The sequence below is a fragment of the Pogoniulus pusillus genome, chromosome 21, assembly GCF_015220805.1.
Source record: "Pogoniulus pusillus isolate bPogPus1 chromosome 21, bPogPus1.pri, whole genome shotgun sequence".
In the NCBI taxonomy this organism is placed as follows: Eukaryota; Metazoa; Chordata; class Aves; order Piciformes; family Lybiidae; genus Pogoniulus; species Pogoniulus pusillus.
The window spans coordinates 17,647,189-17,667,417 of record NC_087284.1 but is presented as its reverse complement, the minus strand read 5'-3'; the positions used below and the strand labels follow the sequence as shown (position 1 = coordinate 17,667,417).

At 42.4% G+C, this 20,229-nt stretch overlaps 1 protein-coding gene across 2 annotated transcripts in view; it reads right to left on the bottom strand.

Annotated features, from left to right (window-relative positions):
- EXOC2 (exocyst complex component 2) overlaps positions 1-20,229 on the bottom strand; it is a 120,893-nt gene that overhangs the window by 91,359 nt on the left and 9,305 nt on the right. For both annotated transcript variants that reach the window (XM_064161105.1, XM_064161106.1), the window contains exons 2-6: positions 17,329-17,486; positions 11,234-11,410; positions 9,396-9,522; positions 972-1,085; positions 595-719 (exon numbers count right to left, since the gene is read on the bottom strand). In XM_064161105.1, the coding sequence (XP_064017175.1) occupies positions 595-719; positions 972-1,085; positions 9,396-9,522; positions 11,234-11,410; positions 17,329-17,446 (661 nt within the window). In that variant the 5' untranslated portion in view covers positions 17,447-17,486. The remainder of the gene's footprint in view (positions 1-594; positions 720-971; positions 1,086-9,395; positions 9,523-11,233; positions 11,411-17,328; positions 17,487-20,229) is intronic.

Here is a 20,229-nt window from a genome sequence, read left to right as displayed (position 1 = left end):
TCAAGTTTTATCAATACTGATCAGCAATAGGTCACTTCTGGTGGGGTAAGAAGATGTTTAGGAGTTAAGATCTTCACAGGAATAAATTTACAGATGTCTCAAGACGAGGTGCTTCCTACCAAAGCACTGATTGTTTGCACTGGAGAAAAAAGTTCACCTCTTCAAATTTCCCCTATGAGTGTGTTGCATTTTCCCTATGGCAAGTCAGAGAGTACTGGCTATCCATATCAGTGTCACAGTCTGACTATGGAGTAAGACATTATAAAATCAAATTTGCATCTTGTTACAATTTGTAAATCATCTCAGCAAGATCTCCAGTTTAACATTTGTTCTCTCTTTGGGATTTGTGACTCAAGAAGGTCAAATGTCTTCAATTCCTGTAAAATATTTGGTGCCATCTTTTGGTGAATTTACCACAATGGTCAGCTAGCCAGGTCCCAGCTTGTGGTCAGCACAACACAGTTTTTGGGCTTATTATACACTCAAAGAAGAGACTGTGAACTAAAACAATACTTCTAGTATTAAAGTTCAACCATATGCACTGATAGTAGCTTTACTTTTATACTGTATTTAGTAAATGCAAAGAATCTTTACCTGACAGAGCATCCTGTGCTTCAAAAAATGTACTGAGGCCTCCTTTGACATAGGCCAGGCTCCCCTCATTTTTCTTATTAGCTTGTTTCTTCAGGTTCACAACTGCTGTTTTAAGTTGATCAAAACTGAAAACAGAAATGAAAACATCCATGGCATTGCAACGATGAGTAAGCTCAGCCCTTGAGTCAGTGGCACATCTGGCTGCAAAATAGAGCCGGCTACTTTAGCAGCAACTATTAAGGACTGAGCAATGGCTAAGGAGTGTGCTTCTCAATAATGACAATTTACTCTTAGTTGAAAGAGTTTTCACTTTACAGTTGTAACTCTAAATGGATTAACCTGGATTTAAAACAACTGCTTATTCAAGAGCAACAAACCTTGTTGTTGAATGATTCTCAATCAGGTACCAGGCAGCAGAGAAGTTTTCACTCGTGAAGTCAGCACTCATGCCAGGAAACAGTGCCTCTAAATCTTTCTGAGGAAATCTGCCTCTGCAAAAGGAATATTTGTTTCTTTAGAGAGATGTGTTCTTGTCAACAGCTTACAATTCAAAGTACCACATTAAAAAAACCCCTGACCCAACACAAACAAAAAAAAAATCACCACCACAAAAACCAAATTACATTCCAACAACAGATAAGTAAGCATAAACGTGTATCTCACCAAGAAATTCTATCTGGTTTTTAAGCATGACTGGGACAGGGGAAGACTGAAATCTAACCTAGGTAAAACTGATTTGACTGGTTTAGTTTCTCTATTACACAACAGAAATGTTGCCTGTACAAAAAGCTTCTAAAGAAAGAACTGCTGCCTTCAGAGAATAAATTCAGACAAACTCACCATGGTACTACTAATACTCAAATGCAGAACCATAGAAGCTAAATGTTCTCCAAGTCAACTTTACATTTTAAACAGGGCACTTGGCACATGAAGGCAATGAAATAAGAGAGAATGTGCTCCATAAGACATAGAGCAGTATCCATCTAGCTTTAAAGAAGCAGGACATCACCAGGCTGACAGCTTGTAACTGATCTCACACCATCACTATCTATTGGTCTATGTACAGCAGAAGTCCCACAGAAACAGCAGAAAGACCTGAGGGTGTTGGTCAACAGCTGGCTGAAGATGAGCCAGTGTGTACCAAGGTAGTAAAGAAGGCAAAGCATCTTGGCCTCTGGATCAGGAATGGTGTGACCAGCAGGACCAGCAAAGTGATCGTGATTCTGTACTCAGCAGTGGTAGGTCCACATCCTGGATACTGGGTTCAGTTTTTTGGACCTCACAACAAGAAGGACATTGAGGTGCTGCAGTGTGTCCAGAGGAGGGGCATGCTGATGAAAGGTCTAGAGATCAGGTCTTGTGAGGAGTGGCTGAGGGAAGTGGGGTTGTTTAGTCCAAAGAAGAGGATGCTGAAGGAAGCCTTCTTCCCTCTTTGCAACTCACAGAATCACAGAATATATCTGGTTGGAAGAGACATTAAAGATGATCTAAGTTCAGCCATCAACCTCACACTGAAAGGTCAACACTAAACCATGTCCTTAAGCACCAGGTCCACATGCCACTTGAACACCCCTGGGGACTTTACCACTGCCCTAGGCAGACCATTCCAATGTTTGATAACCCTTTCAGTGAAGAAATATTTCCTAATATCCAGCCTGAACCTCCCCTGGCACAGCTCAAAACCATTTCCTCTAGTCCTATCATTCATCATCAAGGAGATTCAGTTTCAATAGTGACCTAAAACTTCCTGAATGCCAGTTAGTGAGCAAAAATGCTGCAGGATGGAAGGAGGAAAAGAAAGTTTCCATTTATTCCTCCTTTAAAGACATTTTAATACAACTGAGTTTTCACTGACAGTACTCAAAGGTGCCCAGGAGGCACTTGAATTTGCAGGACAGAACTTCACAGGTGATGTGTAGTATAGCTCTCCAAAGAAGCTTTTATACTACAGATTCACAGACTGCATTGGGTTAGGAAGGACCCTCAAATGTCATCTTCTCCAACCCCCACTCATGGTGGCATCTTGTGGGCAACTACAATGTTTAGTTCAGAAAAGACTCACACCTCCAGCACAAGCACTATGTAAAGGCAGGCACAGGAGCAGGATTTTGTTCAGATATTTTCAGTTTCAATATATTCTCCCCAGAAGCCAAAAGAAACAGACACAACACAAAAAGAACACACTCAGACTATTACCAAATGCTTATTACTGCAAGATTACAAGACATATGAGTGACAGCTTAAACTTATGCATGAGCTACAATTCCTAGGGAAAAAAGCCCAACTATTTCATACACATAGGGAGAGATAAAGGCCAATAATTCAGCTTGGGATGTAATAAATTCCTACAAGTGAGTGTTGCACACAGACAGTGGGACAGAAATGCAGAGAGGTTTTTTTTTTTTTCCCCAGTTTGATGTTTGACTGCACTGAAAAGTTCTTGTGATCTTTTTTTTCCAGCAGCTGTATTCATGCAGAACCATAAATTATCAATGCATTTACAGGTGCTTTTATCTGTGCAGACTTAAGATGTAGTCACAACAGAGCAGTAACATGGATGTGAATGTGTGCAGTATGTTAACAATATATTTTACTCTGTGCTGCAGTATCCTTACTTTTATCATCAATGTCAGCAGTAATTTTTCCACTAACAGATACCAGGAGCTTGGGATGACTTGCTGCAGCTGTCTTCTCAACAAGAAGTTCAGACTGAAGGCAACTGCATGACTAAAATGCCTGGCCAGATGTAGCTAAGAAGAGACTGATTCCACAGGCACACAAGTTTGTTTCATTAACTTCCATTAGCAAATCAAATAAGTCAGTCCTGGGAAGATGTTCTCATGAAAACTTGGGTACTGTTTACTTCTAAACAAGCACATCTGTGACTGGAGATACTTTCTGCTCTGCTCATTCCAGCATTAAGGAGGGAGTATGAATTAGCAGCAAAAGTTGAGACCATGCTGACACGCAATGAAACTGTCAATCGCTGCTCTGTTGAGTTGCTTGTTGAACAAGTATCACCTCAGGGAGCAACTCTGAATCCTTCAAGCACTGATTAAAAAGCAATCACTGCAAAAGAAACTGGGAACCACAAATTGAATCCAGAAAACCTCAGAAACAGGAGAGGAGTTTGTCATCCTCGACAGCTCTACACAGGCTCCCCAGGGAGGTGGCTGAATCCCCATCCCTGGGGGTGTTTGAAAGACGCAGAGATGCGGTGCTGAGGCACATGGTGGAGTTGGATAATGGTTGGACTCAACGACCTTAAAGATTTCTTCCAACCCAAGTGATTCTCTGATTTCATTACCTTTTGAAGTTCAGCAAAGGCATGTGTTGGATTTATACAGTAGGACTTTCTGCTAGACAGACTGTTTTATTTAAAACACAGCCAGACCTGGTGTTAGACCTCCAGTGAACATTTTAGATTCACCCATTGGTGACAACTTTAAACCAAGTAATTAAGATTTCAGATACCATTTATATCCATGAGAACTATCATAAAAATAATTGTGGTTTCAAGTCACTGCACATTCTCACTTCCTTCAAACGTATTTTGACTCTAACCCACACAGTCATGCAGCATTAGAGGTATGGTCCTTGCCTGCACGTGCATGGCTTGTACACCTCTTGTGGATTCCAAACACAAGGATGTAGGTACAACCAATTCACCTGCACACACACAACCCCAGATTGGTTTGGGTTAGAAGGGACCTTTAAAGGTCACTAGTCAAATGCTTCTGCAGTCAGCAGGGACATCAACTTGATCAGATTTCTCAGAGGCCTTGACCTTGGATGGTTCCAAGGATGAGGTATTGAGGTATCTACCACCTCTTAGAGCAACCTGGGCAACCTGGGCCAGTGTCTCACCACCCCAACTGTAAAACACTTCTTCCTTCAATCTAGTTTAAACCTGCACACACAGAACCCCAGATTGGTTTGGGTTAGAAGGGACCTTTAAAGGTCACTAGTCAAATGCTTCTGCAGTCAGCAGGGACATCAACTTGATCAGATTTCTCAGAGCCCCTGATCTTGGATGGTTCCAAGGGTGAGGTATCGAGGTATCTACCACCTCTTAGAGCAACCTAGGCCAGTGTCTCACCACCCTAACTGTAAAACACTTCTTCCTTCGATCTAGTTTAAACCTTCTCTCACATATGCCCATCAGTACAAATCCTTCCCACCCAAACCCACTACCTCAAACTTTAGCTACTGCATAGTCTGATAATAAATCTGATTCATCATCTCTTACATATTCTACTACAGAACTTTTGCACATGCAGAGCATTTCTGTTGTCCAAAGGTTTTAAGATGGTTATAATCTCCATGAACAGTCATCTCCAAGCAGTCACAGCTCAGTAACAACAACAGAATGCAATGGGTGCTCATGAACCCAGCACCCAGCTAGGCTCACAGTAAGCTGGAATTGTTCTGTGAAGGTTATTTTGTTCCCACAGTTCCAGAACCTCAGAGTGTGCTTTGTCAGCACATATGACAGTGTCTGAAGCTTAAAGGCAGGTCTCAGAACAGGATACAGCCACCAAAAGGTAACCTGAACCTCAGTTCCACAGGATTTTATAGGTCAAAAAGAGCAACTTTAAATAAACACAGATTCTGAATAGCAACCAGCACAAACCAGCTCCATCTCTAGCTGCTGTCAACTCCCCTGCTCTGTGTGTACCAGTCAGGCTTTGCAGCAGCTGTGCTGTGTTAATAAGACATACAAGACCAGCATAAGGGACATGGGAGTAGACTAAACACGACAAATCAGAAGGTGTTAACAAAGGAGAGACCCTCCAACAGCAGAAAGAAAAGGATGCACTCTGGCAACTACTCCTAGTAGTGCTGGGTTTGTCAGAAACAGGATAACAAAATGACAACTCTATTTAAGAAATGGCAGAGTGTGATGAGAAATCTGCTAAGGCATGATAGGATGCAATGGATGCATCAACCTTAAAAGCAGCAGGAGTTGCTTTGTCTTTTATCCTCGTAAACTAGGGCTGTACACTACTTTATACTGCAGCCATCTCCTAAAACTTTCCCTCATGCATTTCTGTGGTAAAGTCTTCACCAGTCCCTCATGCTGACTGCATCTCCATACAAGCCACTTAAAAACAAATTGATCACATCCTGGGCTGCGTCCCTGGCAGTGTGGGCAGCGGATGAAGAGAGGGGATTCTGCCCCTCTGCTGAGACCTCACCTGCAGTACAGCATCCAACTCTGGAGTCCTCTGCACAGAGAGCCACAACAATGATGTGAGGGTGGAACTCCTCTGCTGTGAGGACAGGCTGAGAGAGTAGGAGTTGTTCATGCTAGAGAAGAGAAGGCTCTGGGGAGACCTTTTTCTGGCCTTTCAGTACTTAAAGGGAGCAGTAAGAAAGATGGGAACAGACATTTTAAAGGGGCTTACTCTGACAGTATGAGTTATGGTTTTAAACTAAAAGAGGAGGATTTAGACTAGATAAAATGAGGAAATGTTGTACACTGAGGGTGGTGTACTCTGGCACAGGTTGGCCAGAGAGGTGGTAGATGATCTAATCCTGGAAGCATTCCAGATGAGGCTGTCTGGAGTTCTGAGCAACCTGTTGTAGCTGAAGACATCCCTGCTAGCTGCAGGGCGGTTGGATTAGATAACCTTTCAAGGTCCCTTCCGAACCAAAACTGGGTTTGCCTCTATGAAATAAATACCCAAGCCTCCAGAAGCTTTTTCCTCATCTCCTGGCAGCAGCTGGCATTTACCATTAGGTGGCAGCGCAGGCTCAGCTCTTCCCTGCTCCAGATGGACCGTTTTGGAAGCTGGCGTGGGAAGAGGGAAGCATCTGTGTTGAGTGGGTGGATGCAGAAGTATGTGGAATGTACTTAGCATGTCAGCAGTCGCTTTCATGTACGAGATGGATCCACCATCATGACCCCTGCTACATGCAAAACAACAAACACGCTTCAAAAATGTCCTAATCACCACTGGATCTGGCTGTGGTTCCTGCTTTGCAGAGGATGAATTTTCTTAGCCTGGCTCAGTAGGTGGAGGAGGCAGGGAACCTTTGATTGAGCAAGGACTTGTTGTGCAGGAGTGGAAAAAAGTATGTGGAGTATCTGAGCTAGTGATTAATTCACAAGTCTTATGCAGAGCTACATTTTCCACCAACAGATGTCAAACAATGCCTTTATGCAACAGGCAGAAGATTCTTTCCAAGAACTGTTCAAACTGCTGAGCAACCCTACAATGGTAGCATGCAACCTACCAACCTGCTCCTGTAACAGCTAAACCTAATCTGAGTGCTGCAACATCAATGTTTAGGTCAGTGCTTTCATACCAAGCTTCCACACTTCTCAGAGTGGGGCACTGGGGTTCTGCTACATCTGCCTAGCACCACAGCCAGAAATACTCCTTGGAGAGGAATGTGACAGAAGACTTGCTTTGCAGTTAAAACCAGCATAAAAGATGTTGATAGAGAACTAAAGCTTTGTATCAGGCTTTAGTTCATTCTGAAAACTTCAATGCTAGAGTTCAAGGATTAATATCTCTTTTCTAGTGTGATAAACACTTCAGAGCACACACACAAAATGCACTAAGTGGCAGCAACGTAAAATAACTCATCTAACTGCATCAAGTCTGTTTTAAAAGATGACAAACAACTCTTAGCAAGGCAGGAAAACAAACACGTGCAAACACTCCTCTACCAACACATTTTTGACTTTAAGGATCACCACTAAAGCATAACAATCACTGAGTTCAAGTTCCATTACAATACAAATGATTTTATTATTTAACAAGTGAGATCTTCAGTTAGTTGTATGGCACAAGCACAGCAATTAATTCTTGGGCAATAGGAAGTATTTATCAGCCAGAAATTTTGTGTACTTAGTACTTGTTCAGCTTGCAGGCTAAAATTGATGGCTTGCACACTGTGTATGCATAGAACATGGGAAATATCTTGACTGTGTAAAAAAAACAGGAGGATGAATGCACATCCATAGTCCTTATCCTACATCCTTGCAACATTTCAGTAGGTAAAGAGAATTCTAGTGCCTATTTTCAGAATATATTATTTCTCCTACAGGACATCTCATCAATTCTTTCTTACAAGTATTTGGCAAATGGTAAAAACATTAAGAATCATATCACAGTATCACACAGTATCACAGTATTATCAGGGTTGGAAGAGACCTCACAGATCATCAAGTCCAACCCTTTACCACAGAGCTCAAGGCTAGACCATGGCACCAAGTGCCACGTCCAATCTTGCCTTGAACAGCTCCAGGGACGGCAACTCCACCACCTCCCTGGGCAGCCCAATCAACCAGGTTAGAAGAGACCTCCAAGATCATCCAGTCCAACCTATCCCCCAGCCCTATCCAGTCAAGACTTGTTTGGACTGAGAGATGGACTTGTCAAGGGAGAACAAATAAAGGAATGCAGTCAAATGCCAAAAGGTATCATGAGGATAAAGGAATCAAACCCATCCCTGAAGAGTAACAAGCAACCAGGCCAGCAACCCAAGCATCAACCTAGGAGAACCAGCTAACAAGCCATTTCCTGCTGGTTGACAGTCCAGCACCCTGGTAAAAAGGACTATTATGGATCTTTTAATAATAAAACAGGGGAAGGAGAGTGAAGGAGGCACAGAAGGTCTACTAGTTAGAGGCTGGATGTGGTGGGTTAGGAATTGTTGTGTGTCCCCCCGCCCCAGTTAAAATTTACCAGACTAGCTCAGATGGTTTGGAAGTAAGATAAAGCTATATTTATAGCAAAGCTAAATTTGCAAGCATATATACAAATTATATTTACATGTGTTTAAAATTATACACAAGGTAGAAATAATACAGCAATCCAATCTTCCATCCTGGACAAAGAAAAAGCCCAGAAGGAGCCCACACCACCCTCTCCTCCTTCCCAGATAGATAAACAACAGCAAGGCTTATGTGTTATCTACCAAGCCAAGGTTAGTGAAAGAGACTAGAGAGAGAAGAGAGTCAGTGCCCAAGAGGCAAGAAGAAAGAGCTGTTTGTATATTGGCTTTTTATACCTCTTAACAAACCAATGAATGATTTACACTTTATCATTCTAATTCTTTTACAACCAATGATCTAACTTCTCTTATTAGAAAACTCCAGTAAGCCTTAAACTACTACACTGGAATACAGAGTAAGGTTGGAAAACCCAAGAAGATGAAAGAGAGACCTGTCAGAAGTTGTGTCAGAGGCTGGAGAATGGTACTTGGAGATAAAAAAAATTACCTTATTACAAAAAAAATTGGATTAGTACTTTGAAAAGAAAGAAAAACACATATTCAGAGTGGGAAAGATGCACAGTCAGAGGCCAGATGGTGATGATGGATCCACTAGAAATCCTGCAGAGATTTTGGGAGAATCATAGAATCAACCAGGTTGGAAGAGACCTCCAAGATCATCCAGTCCAACCTAGCACCCAGTCCTATCCAGTCAACCAGACCATGGCACCGAGTGCCTCATCCAGTCTTTTCTTGAAGACCTCAAGGGACAGTGCTTCCACCACCTCCCTGGGCAGCCCATTCCAATGGGAATCCTGAGGTTATTTACCAATCCTCAAAATTTAAACATCTCTAGAGTTCTAGAGAGCACAGTTTTAGGCTATCTACAGTTCTAACTGATGATCTAAATATCAACAACTCTTGAGTACCAATCGGCACCCCAACAGCTAATATATAGTATGTACTTTAAAATCTTTCACTGTCCCCTAAACCAATAAACTTCTCTGGAATTCCCAAAGGCACATATCAAGAAAACCACTAAAAAAGGTGGATTAAAGGCATTTGGTACTCACTTGTCTATCTCAATACCAAGTGGATTAGCCGGACGCAGGGACAAGGGGGGAATCCCTTTGTTCCTATCAGTGCGCATGTCATAATAGTTCATTTCATCCACCCAGACAGCAGACTGATCCAAGATACCTAGAGAAAACAAAGCACAGATCCTTAAAACAACAAGGGCCTTCCAGCACCACCAGCTTCTGACATGCTGAATTCATTTGAGAAAGCCTGATAAATATAACGTGCATGCCTAGGTAATATACTGGAAGATACAGCACAAAACAACCTGGATGCAATTAGGCTACATTACACAGTATCACAGTATCACCAAGGTTGGAAGAGACCTCATAGATCATCAAGTCCAACCCTTCACCACAGAGCTCAAGGCTAGACCATGGCACCAAGTGCCACGTCCAATCCTGCCTTAAACAGCCCCAGGGACGGCGACTCCACCACCTCCCCAGGCAGCCCATTCCAGTGTCCAATGACTCTCTCAGTGAAGAACTTTCTCCTCACCTCCAGCCTAAATTTCCCCTGGCGTAGCCTGAGGCTGTGTCCTCTTGTTCTGGTGCTGGCCACCTGAGAGAAGAGAGCAACCTCCCTCTGGCCACAACCACCCCTCAGGTAGTTGAAGACATTATTTTATTACAGCTGCTGAAATGGTCTTCATGCCTGGGCATCAAAGTGTTACCCTCCAACCTCTAAGGCTCTGTGACACAGGGCACAGTTTCAGGTAAATTAAGAGCATTTTCCTGATCACAGAATATTTTTCAGGGCCTGTCCAAGACTTGTCATCTCTTAACTTCCAAAATGAGCAGTTAGCTGGAGATGCATGGGTTAGGGACAAATGTTTTTCGCCCATCACTCACTTTGGCTGTATTCCAAGATGGATGAGTTAAAGGACAGAGGGCTATTTCCAAAGCCTTTGTCACATATAATGCAAGAAGTGAGGCACAACGTCTTGGCCATGCCCTTCTTTTAACATATCCACCAGATACTCACTACCACACATCACCCCACACCCACATTCATCCATTTCTTTTTAAACAGTTCCCTTCTTCCCTCACCAACAAGCTTGACTGTGTAACATTTGCACTTGATTCACCTTTCTGTAATTATGTTCTTAGCACAGCTTGGAAGAAACCATGCTTACTGAACCATGGAGAAGAAAAGCCTCAAGCAGTTCTTGTGGGAAGCTCTATGTTAGAAAGGAGAACTACCTAGTTTCATCAGTGGGTTGTTCTGAAAAGCAAAAGCCATTTCAATCCAGAGGGTATTTAGGCTGGATTCTAGGTGAAGCAGAGGTCCTAGACTGCTTGGCAACATTATTTCAATGGTTAAGCATCTCATGAGAAATCCTTAAGACTTTCTGTCTTGCAGGATGGTTTGAATTACAAGTAAGAAACAGCACTGAGGACTCCACTTTCTTTCAGGGATTAACTGTCAGCTCAGGATTTAGGTGTAAAGCTCATGAGCTGGTTTGTATTTTGTATTTATTTGGTACACTTAAGAGTTGTGGTGGGTTAGGAACTTCCCCCCCCCACACACACTATTGGAATTTACCAGACTAGCTCAGACAGCTTGGAAGTAAGATGAAGCTATACTTACAGCAAAGCAAAATTCACAAGCATATATACACAATATATCTACAATCAGGACACTGAGATAGGATGAGTTTCATATATATCATCCATGTATAAACTTGGACATTTTACTGATACATCAAGGGTGTTTTCTAGACAATTGAAGACTGTCCTGAGCTGGATCCATTTCAAACATACATTTTTAAGAGGTGCTCAGTCATATATTTGCTTAGCAAAGCAAACAGATTTGAACAAGGAAAAAAAAATACCTATTTTTTCAGGTTTAAGCAGTTTGAAGGAAACTGTTGAAGTTCCTCTGCCGCCAGACTTTGTAGTAACAATAATGTCTCCCTTGTCGTTTTTAGCCTGCCCAACTCGGCAGACAATTTTACTGGCAGACATCCACTCAGCAGTTAGCAGACAGTTGTGCCCACAGATTGTTAAACCTGGGAAAAAGACAACAAGAAATAGCACACTGTGAATAGAAGCACCTTTTGAAATGCTGCATTGCAAAACATTCACGAAGCTTCATTTACTTCACATAAATACACGACCCCTCTGCAGTATCTTAGGGCCAACTACAATGACAGTCACAAGTTCATTTTTCAGATCCTTAGGTGATTTCAGGACTTCTGGCCCACTGACACTTCACTTTGGCCACAACAACCCCAAGCAGCACTACAGGCTGGGACAGAGTGGATGGAAAGCAGCCAGTAGGAAAGGGACTTGGGGGTGCTGGTAAATAGCAGCGAAAGATGAGCCAGCAGAGTGCCCAGGTGGCCAAGAGAGCCAATGGCATCCTGGCCTGTATCAGGAACAGTGTGGCCAGCAGGACAAGGGAGGTTATTCTTCCCCTGTACTCAACACTGGTCAGGCCACACCTTGAGTATTGTGTCCAGTTCTGGGCCCCTCAAATTCAAGAGAGATGTTGAGGTGCTGGAAGGTGTCCAGAGAAGGGCAACAAAGCTGGTGAAGGGCCTGGAACACAAACCCTATGAGGAGAGGCTGAGGGAGCTGGGGGTGTGCAGCCTGGAGAAGAGGGGGCTCAGGGGGGACCTCACTGCTGTCTACAACTACCTGAAGGGAGGTTGTAGCCAGGTGGAGGTCGGTCTCTCTTCTAGGCAACCAGCAGCAGAACAAGGGGACACAGTCTCAAGTTGTGCCGGGGGAGGTCTAGGCTGGATGTTAGGAGGAAGTTGTTGTCAGAGAGAGTGATTGGCATTGGAATGGGCTGCCCAGGGAGGTGGTGGAGTCACCATCCCTGGAGGTGTTCAAGACTGGATGGGGCACTTAGTGCCATGGTCTAGCTGACCGGCTAGGGCTGGGTGCTAGGTTGGACTGGATGATCTTGGAGGTCTCTTCCAACCTGGCTGGTTCTCCTCTGGACACATTCCAGCACCTCACCATCTCTCTTGAATTGAGGGGCCCAAAACTGGACACATCCTGCTGAAATAACATCTTACCTAAAACCAATTTGCCTTCCATCCAAAAGGACGCTCCTGTACTAGTGTTGGCTGTCCTGGAGTACAAATTAGTCAGGCACAGCAGTTCGTGCCTGTTGGCCTGGCTTTTGTTTTTACTTTCTAGAAAGCTCAGAACAATCTCAAAAACACTCAACAGACAGAAAAGGGTCAGTGTTAAGTGGCTCAGCACCAAAGCTTCATGCTTCCTTTTTCTCACAAAGTAAGTCCCTGACGTTACCCAGCAGACAAATCTGGCAGTTTCCATGGTTGTCAGATGTAAAAATGCCTTGCTCCCTGCCAAAAACTATTGTGAAAATGAGGACTGAAAAATAATAAAACAGAAAGGCACCAAATCATGTTACAACTGAGAGTAATGTGACTGCAGCAAGGACACTAGATCTGGTTCTTAAAAGATGCCTGAAGGGGAAGGGGAGAACAAACCAGCACACATAAAGCAAAAATCTCTTAAAATACTAAAGTATTTTGGCTATTACTTATTTACAACATCTTAATCAGGCTACATGTTGTTTTTCAGGAGACAAATTAAAACATAACATATTTATGAAGCACTGGTTTTAACCTGAGGATCTTTACACATCTCTTCTAGTTTTATAACATCTCTCCTGGCTTTATGTTAATAACTTCTCTGAAGGGAAAAAGAGATCGTGGTAGAAGCTAAGACTAACTGAAGTCATTTGTCTGAATCATCCATAGAGGATTTCATCCCAGAATTTCAGAGGTCTGAATTTGTGCTTAAACTAAGTAAGACTTAAAAGTCATGATCTGAGCTATAGCTATTAGTGGGGTAAACACTTTTGGACAACTGTTTCAAAGATCCCTGTGTCAATTATATTCTACTCAAAGGTTCCTAAAGCTTTCAGCAGACAAGACCACAAAATCTGACACTCCTGAAATGGAGCTTTTGTCTGCATCTCAATAAATGCAAAGAAATTAACCCTACATTAACACTTTTTGTACTGCCCTAAACAGAGAAATGGCTTGAGACAAGTTCCAAAATGAATAAAGGCATGTTGGTGAAGGCCTTTTGACAGTACAAATACAACACATTTTCCTCCAGGGAAGAAACTTCCCTTTAAATAACATCACATCTTTATCTGTTGCATGGTACAAAGAGCTTTGAGAGCACTACAACGAGGTTCTAGTTTTTATGTACCTTTTGATCAACAGGCACAAGAAGAATCATAGAATTGGCCCGGTTGGAAGAGACCTCCAAGATCATCCAGTCCAAACTATCACCCAGTCCTGTCCAATCAACTAGACCATGGCACTAAGCGCCTCATCCAATCTGCTTCAGTGCAAGATCAGATGGGTGAAGTAGAACTACTGACTGCTAAAGTAATTCTCCTATGGAGACTTCCCATTTTTTGTTAGGCTTATATATTATATATGATTACATATTATGCTACAAATACCACTGAAAATGTCTTAAAGACAAACTAAACTTTAGAATCATAGAATCAACCAGGTTGGAAGAGACTTCCAAGATCATCCAGTCCAACCTAGCACCCAGCCCTAGCCACTCAACTAGACCATGGCACTAAGTGCCTCATCCAGGCTTTGCTTGAACACCTCCAGGGATGGTGACTCCACCACCTCCCTGGACAGCCCATTCCAATGGCAAATCACTCTCTCTGGGAAGAACTTCCTAGAACTATTGACTGCTAAAGTAATTCTCCTATGGAGACTTCCTATTTTTTTTAGGCTTATATATTATATATAATTACATAGTATTTTACAAATACCACTGAAAATGTCTTAAGGACAAATTAAACCTTGAGAGCATAAATGTTACAGGTATATTTTATACTGGACTTTTTGCACCTTGAGATGTAGAACTACAAATAAAGAGTTGATACTATTTCAAAGACAAAGATGACCAGAAGGCTCTCTCCTAAATGAAATCAAAAGGTATGCTCTTCTACCATGTGATAGCCTGATTGTACATATTAACAACTTTCTTGGTTTTCATTTTACTCTATAAATGCAAAGAGCAGATTATAAACTGCATCAAACTCCTCCTTGAGCTTGCTTCGATCTCATGGCTACCAAGGCCCACTTTTGTAAGTACTTCCATTCAAGTCACAGGGAATATTTACATGCTTCATTTAACTATGAAGAGCTATAGTTATGTATCTGGAGCCTTAGACACTCACTGAAGGAAACTGAGAACTGAGCTAGGTTTGAAAAAAAAAAAAAATAACAACCATGCATTGTCTTATTCTTACCTCAAAGCATGAAATTATAAGCAGCTATGAAACACTAGAGTATTTCAAAAACAATATGGCAAAAAAAATGTTAGCAGCTAGTCACTTGTAATAGTGAGGCACAGCTCAGGAGATGTCTTCCTTCCAAAAACCCAGTGCTGATCACTTCCAAGGGGATCACACTGATGAATCAAGGAGGTTAGGGATGCACATCAACCACACAACCACACAGAAAGGCACTGACCTCTAACATCATTCTGGAGCCCTTATTATAAGAGGGATGGGGATATGCTGGAGCAGGTCCAGAGAAGGGCCATGAGGATGCTCAGAGGGCTGGAGCAGCTCTGCTATGAGGACAGACTGAAAGAGTTGGGGCTGTGCAGTCTGGAGAAGAGGAGGCTCTGAGGTGACCTTTTTGTGGCCGTCCAGTATCTGAAGGGAGCCTACAAAAAGCTGGGGAGGGACTTTTCAGGATGTCAGGGAGTGACAGAACCAGGGGGAATGGAGCAAAGCTGGAGATGGGTAGGTTCAGGCTGGATGTGAGGAGGAAGTTGTTGAGCATGAGAGTGGTGAGAGCCTGGAATGGGTTGCCCAGAGCAGCGGTTGAGGTCCCATCCCTGAAGGTGTTTAAGGCCAGGCTGGATGAGGCTCTGTGCAGCCTGATCTAGGGTAGGGTGTCCCTGCCCATGGCAGGGGGATTGGAACTAGATGCTCCTTGTGGTCCCTTCCAACCCTGACTGATTCTATGATCATCAGTTATTTCATTATTTCTCAGTAAAGACCTCTTAGTGAACCACAAACTTGTCTAGCAGCTCAGGAAAATCCTACTTCCCCTTTAGAGAGGCAGCAAACAGAAGAAAATAGGGAAATTGTAGCAGCTTAAGCTTGGCCAAGCTTAAGCATTCATTGCAGTGGCCAAGGATGGAATTCAGGAATCTTGGTTTACAGCCATGAAATGAAAAATTGTTTCTAGCAAAGCCAAACAAAATTCCAATGGACTTCAGCAGAGTCACAATTCCACAACATATTAGCTAAATTGTCTCTGAAATGAACACTGAATTACACATATGATCAACTTACAAAAGAAATTGATCAACTTACAAAAGAAATAGGGGAAATTCCAGTACTTGGAGTTAACTTGGATTTCTGCAAGATTTGACCAACTCATTCTCAAAAGACTTAGGAAAATGAGCTCTAGGCTATGAGCCTCAAAGGGTTAAACAGCTTGTTAAGATAGAAATAAGGTTAGACTAAATGGTGTGTGCTCACTGACGAAAAGCTTCCACTGGGTATGTGCTGGGATTGCTTATGTTCAGTACATTCCTAAATAGGATAAAAAGGTTAAAATTTGCTGATATTAATCCCTTCAGAACATAAAGACAAAAAACCTAGGGAAAACATCAGACAGTTCTTATGAGACTGTGTGGAAGCACTATGATGGGGAGACCTTACTGCTTCCTACATCTAGCTGAAAGGAGGTTGCAGTGAGGTAGGGGTCAGTCTCCCCTCCCAGATAACAAGTGATAGGATGAGAGGAAATGGCCTCAAATTGTGCTGGGGTGCTTTAGGTTGGATATTAGGAAAAACTGTATTACTTAAAGAATGATCAGGCATTGGAATAGGCTGTCCCTGGAGCTGGTGGAGCCACCATCCCTGGAGGTGTTAAAAAAAACATGTAGACATAGCACTTCAGGACATGGTCTAGTGGGCATGGAGATAGTGGGTTGATAGCTGGACCTGATAATCTTACAGGTCTTTTCCAACCTTAATAATTCTATGATGTAGATGGTATAAAACAGCAGATGAAATTCAACAAAGGCATGATGCACACAGACAAAACGTTAAACACTCAGATTAACAGGCTCAGATTGACTGCAAGACCCTAAGCATTAAGCCATACAAGGCTCAACAACAAAAAAACATCTCAGTGCTTAGTCAATGTTACAGAGAAAACTGAATTCCATGGAAGAAACACAAAACAAAAGTGAGGATACAGCACTGCATCACAGTGCATTCACCTCCCAGACACTACTTGCAACCAAGCTGATCTTTGTCCCTGCCTGGTAGTGATTCACTGCAAAGCAACAAGAAGGTCAAAGATAGAGACACAGACATTTAAGAACTTTTCAACCTGGGAACAGAGCAGTGATGAGCAAGGTAAGTATGGTCAAGGGAATTGGAGCAAACTGCTTGTTGCCTCTTTCAGCATGAGAGTTGTGATGAAGTAGATACAGTTAGCAGGCTAAAATCAGAACAGCAAAGGAAATGACTCTTCACAGAACACGCAGTTAAATCACTGACCCTTTGAAACTGTCAGAACTGCTCTAATGCACTGACTTCTGCACTAACTCAAAGACTGGTGATGCTCACTGACCATCTCAATCCACTGAAACCAGAGTTCTGATAGGAAAGGCTCCACGCTGCAATTCTCAGTGCCTGGGAAAGTAACGAGGGAGCATCTTAGACATTTACCTTCCTTTAGGACATTCCCACAAGCATTCTTTCTTAGTGTTCAGTACAGGACACAAAGTCTGGAAGAGTGTTCATCCAGTAAATTAAGCTCACTCTGATTAATCCACATTGGACAGCACCGATTTTATCAGTCAATACAATTCTCTCTCATCTTAAATGTGACCTTCCACAGTCTCAAAAGTATGTTGTTGTTTTTCAACTTACCTATGAGGTCTGTTGGCCCAGTCCCCAGATTTTCTCCTCTAATTGTGACTTTTGTCCATGAGATGCCTTCATTGGGAGAGATGCCAGTGACAAGTGGGGGCTGCCGTGCTCGAGACATGATGTCTATTCAGTTAGCAAGAGCCAAGTTGGTTTTTTATCTGTTCAGCAAGAAACAATCATTAAAACCCACTAGTAATTATATCATGTAAAAAATAACAACAAGCTTTTAAGTTGTTCTAAAATGGTAAAGAAACATGAATGTAAATATGGAATACCACTCACAGCCTCTTTGCCACAGCCACAGAACATCTACACCTCCTTTGCACTTGAATTTTTGGCTAAATTAAGTCAAGCTCTAGTTCTGAGCTGTGAATAACATTATAGTCAGAAAAAGACTAAACTCTCAGATGCTTAATGAACCTCTATACATGCTCTGACTCATTCATGCTACAATTCAAACCGAGTCTATTCAATCCTCTGTTAGTGAGGACTCCACCACTTCCCTTAAGGAGATTATTCCAATGGCTGATTTTTCTTGTAGGGAAAAATCTTCCTTGTGTCCAACCACAATCCCTTTGCAAGTAACTTGTTACCCCTCATCTTTTCCATAGGACTTCTTGTAAAAAGAGTGTCATCATCTTTGTAGCCACAGCATTGGTTCTGAAAAGGTTGCTGATGGAGGAACCATTTCATAGGAGGTTTTCATTATCAGTCTGTGCAGCTTTCCTCACAGATCCTCAGCAAGTCTCAAAGATACACAAGAGCTGTAAAGAACCTGAGGGCTTACATAGAATGACAGAATCAACCAGGTTGGAAGAGACCTCCAAGATCATCCAGTCCAACCTAGCACCCAGCCCTAGCCACTCAACTAGACCATGGCACTAAGTGCCTCAGCCAGGCTTTCCTTGAACACATCCAGGGACAGTGACTCCACCACCTCCCTGGGCAGCCCATTCCAATGCCAATCACTCTCTCTGTCAAGAACTTCCTCCTAACATCCAGCCTAGACCTTCCCCGGCACAACTTGAGGCTATGTCCCCTTGTTCTGCTGCTGGTTACCCAGGAGAAGAGACCAACCCCCACCTGGCTACAACCTCCCTTCAGGTAGTTGTAGAGGGCAATGAGGTCCTCCCTGAGCCTCCTCTTGTCCAGGCTGCACACCCCCAGCTCCCTCAGCCTCTCCTCATAGGGTTTGTGTTCCAGGCCCCTCACCAGCTTTGTCACCTTTCTCTGGACATGTTCCAGCATCTACATACACATCTACAAACAGTCACCTTCTTCAGGGAAGAGCATGTGTCTAGAGACCATTAAGACAACCTAAACCACCTCTTTTAGCATGATTTTTGGTGAAGGCAGAGTACTTTTCAGTTATACAGCTGTCAAAAAGCCATCTTCAGGAACTCAGGGGTAACAGGAGAGGAAAATATCTTGATGAAAACAAGTAAAATTGAGGTTACTTGGATATTGTTTGGTTGATTCCCTCTTCTTACAATAAATATTACAGTTCCCTTGCACTGCAGACATTGTTTATTTCAAAATACCCAAGCACCATTGGCCTGAATCAACACCAAAACTCAAAAGTAATATTAGAAGATATTTTTCTGGCTTGCAGAAATTGGCAGGAGATTCCTCTTCATGATGAGCTAAATAAATGTAATAAAATTGCTGAGCCTCCTGAGGTCTAGTATTCTTTCTGAAGTATTTCCATCCTTACTGCAGAATTGCTTTAAAATACCTCACTGGAATGAGAACACCACAGTAAATCTCAGCACAATACAATACCTTGACTCTATTATTAGCATTTTTAAACAGCAATGGGCTGTCGTTATTCCAAAGAGCAAGTGAAAGAACTCTTTGGAGCCTCTCCTTACTACAAGTACCAAACAAGCACTTGAGAGACATCAATTCATTTATTTCTCCCTCTGACTAACATGTCAATAGTTAAAAGCTACCAGACTACCTTTTGGGAAAGTCAGGCAGGGTCCTGCCATGGACCAATACATATTTAAGGCAGAACTAAATAAAACAAACCAACCCAAATCTGCTTTTCCATTTCATGTAAAGATACAATAATGTAATTAAGAGCTTGTGTTGCAATTCTCTATGCTGCCCTAAAGAGAAATTCTATGTCATGCATAAAATAATAATGGTATTAGCAACAAAACCAACAACATCAACAACAGTAACAGCAATAAAGCAGCCCTCTTGCTGAAAGATTTTTTCTAACAGAGAGTAGGGCAGAGGGCATAAAGCCCATTGCCTATCCAAGCTGTCTCCTCTGAGTAGCCAGGCTCTTGGAAGAAGCATTTTTGGCAGTGAGCAGTCTACCACCAAATTAAGAGAGGACTCTGCCTCTTCATCCTCTCCACCCCTTTAAACTTCATTTCCCCACAACATCTCCTAGCAGTTTAGCAGGGATGACATCAGTTCAACTGCTCCCATGATCTTGCCCATATTATCTATTATTCTGTCATAATTCTTGTTATGAAAGAGCAAGGAGTTAGAAAGCCCCTGGAAAGACCACCTACCACAAAACCATGGTGAAAAATGCCTTTCATAAACATCAGCTTTGTCTTTACATGAACTTCTCAAATAAGCTGTTCTCTCACAAAGGTTTGGTTAAAACCAAACAAACCCATCAGACAATTCTGAGCATTACAAGCTTGCTAAGAGGAGACATCTTCACTCTTCATCACAGGTAAAGCTGCTTTAAAAACAATTTGTGAAGACACAAAATATGGCCAAACACAAGGGAAACTACAAGTCCAGTGGTTTAAAAACAGAGTTTTTATACAGGTTTCTTTATTCAACTTTCATCAATGAGCAGAGAAGAAAGAAGTCAAATGCCCAGTGCTGCTCTCTCCATTCTTTAGAGCAGAGCATTGCTTAGCCTGGGAGAAG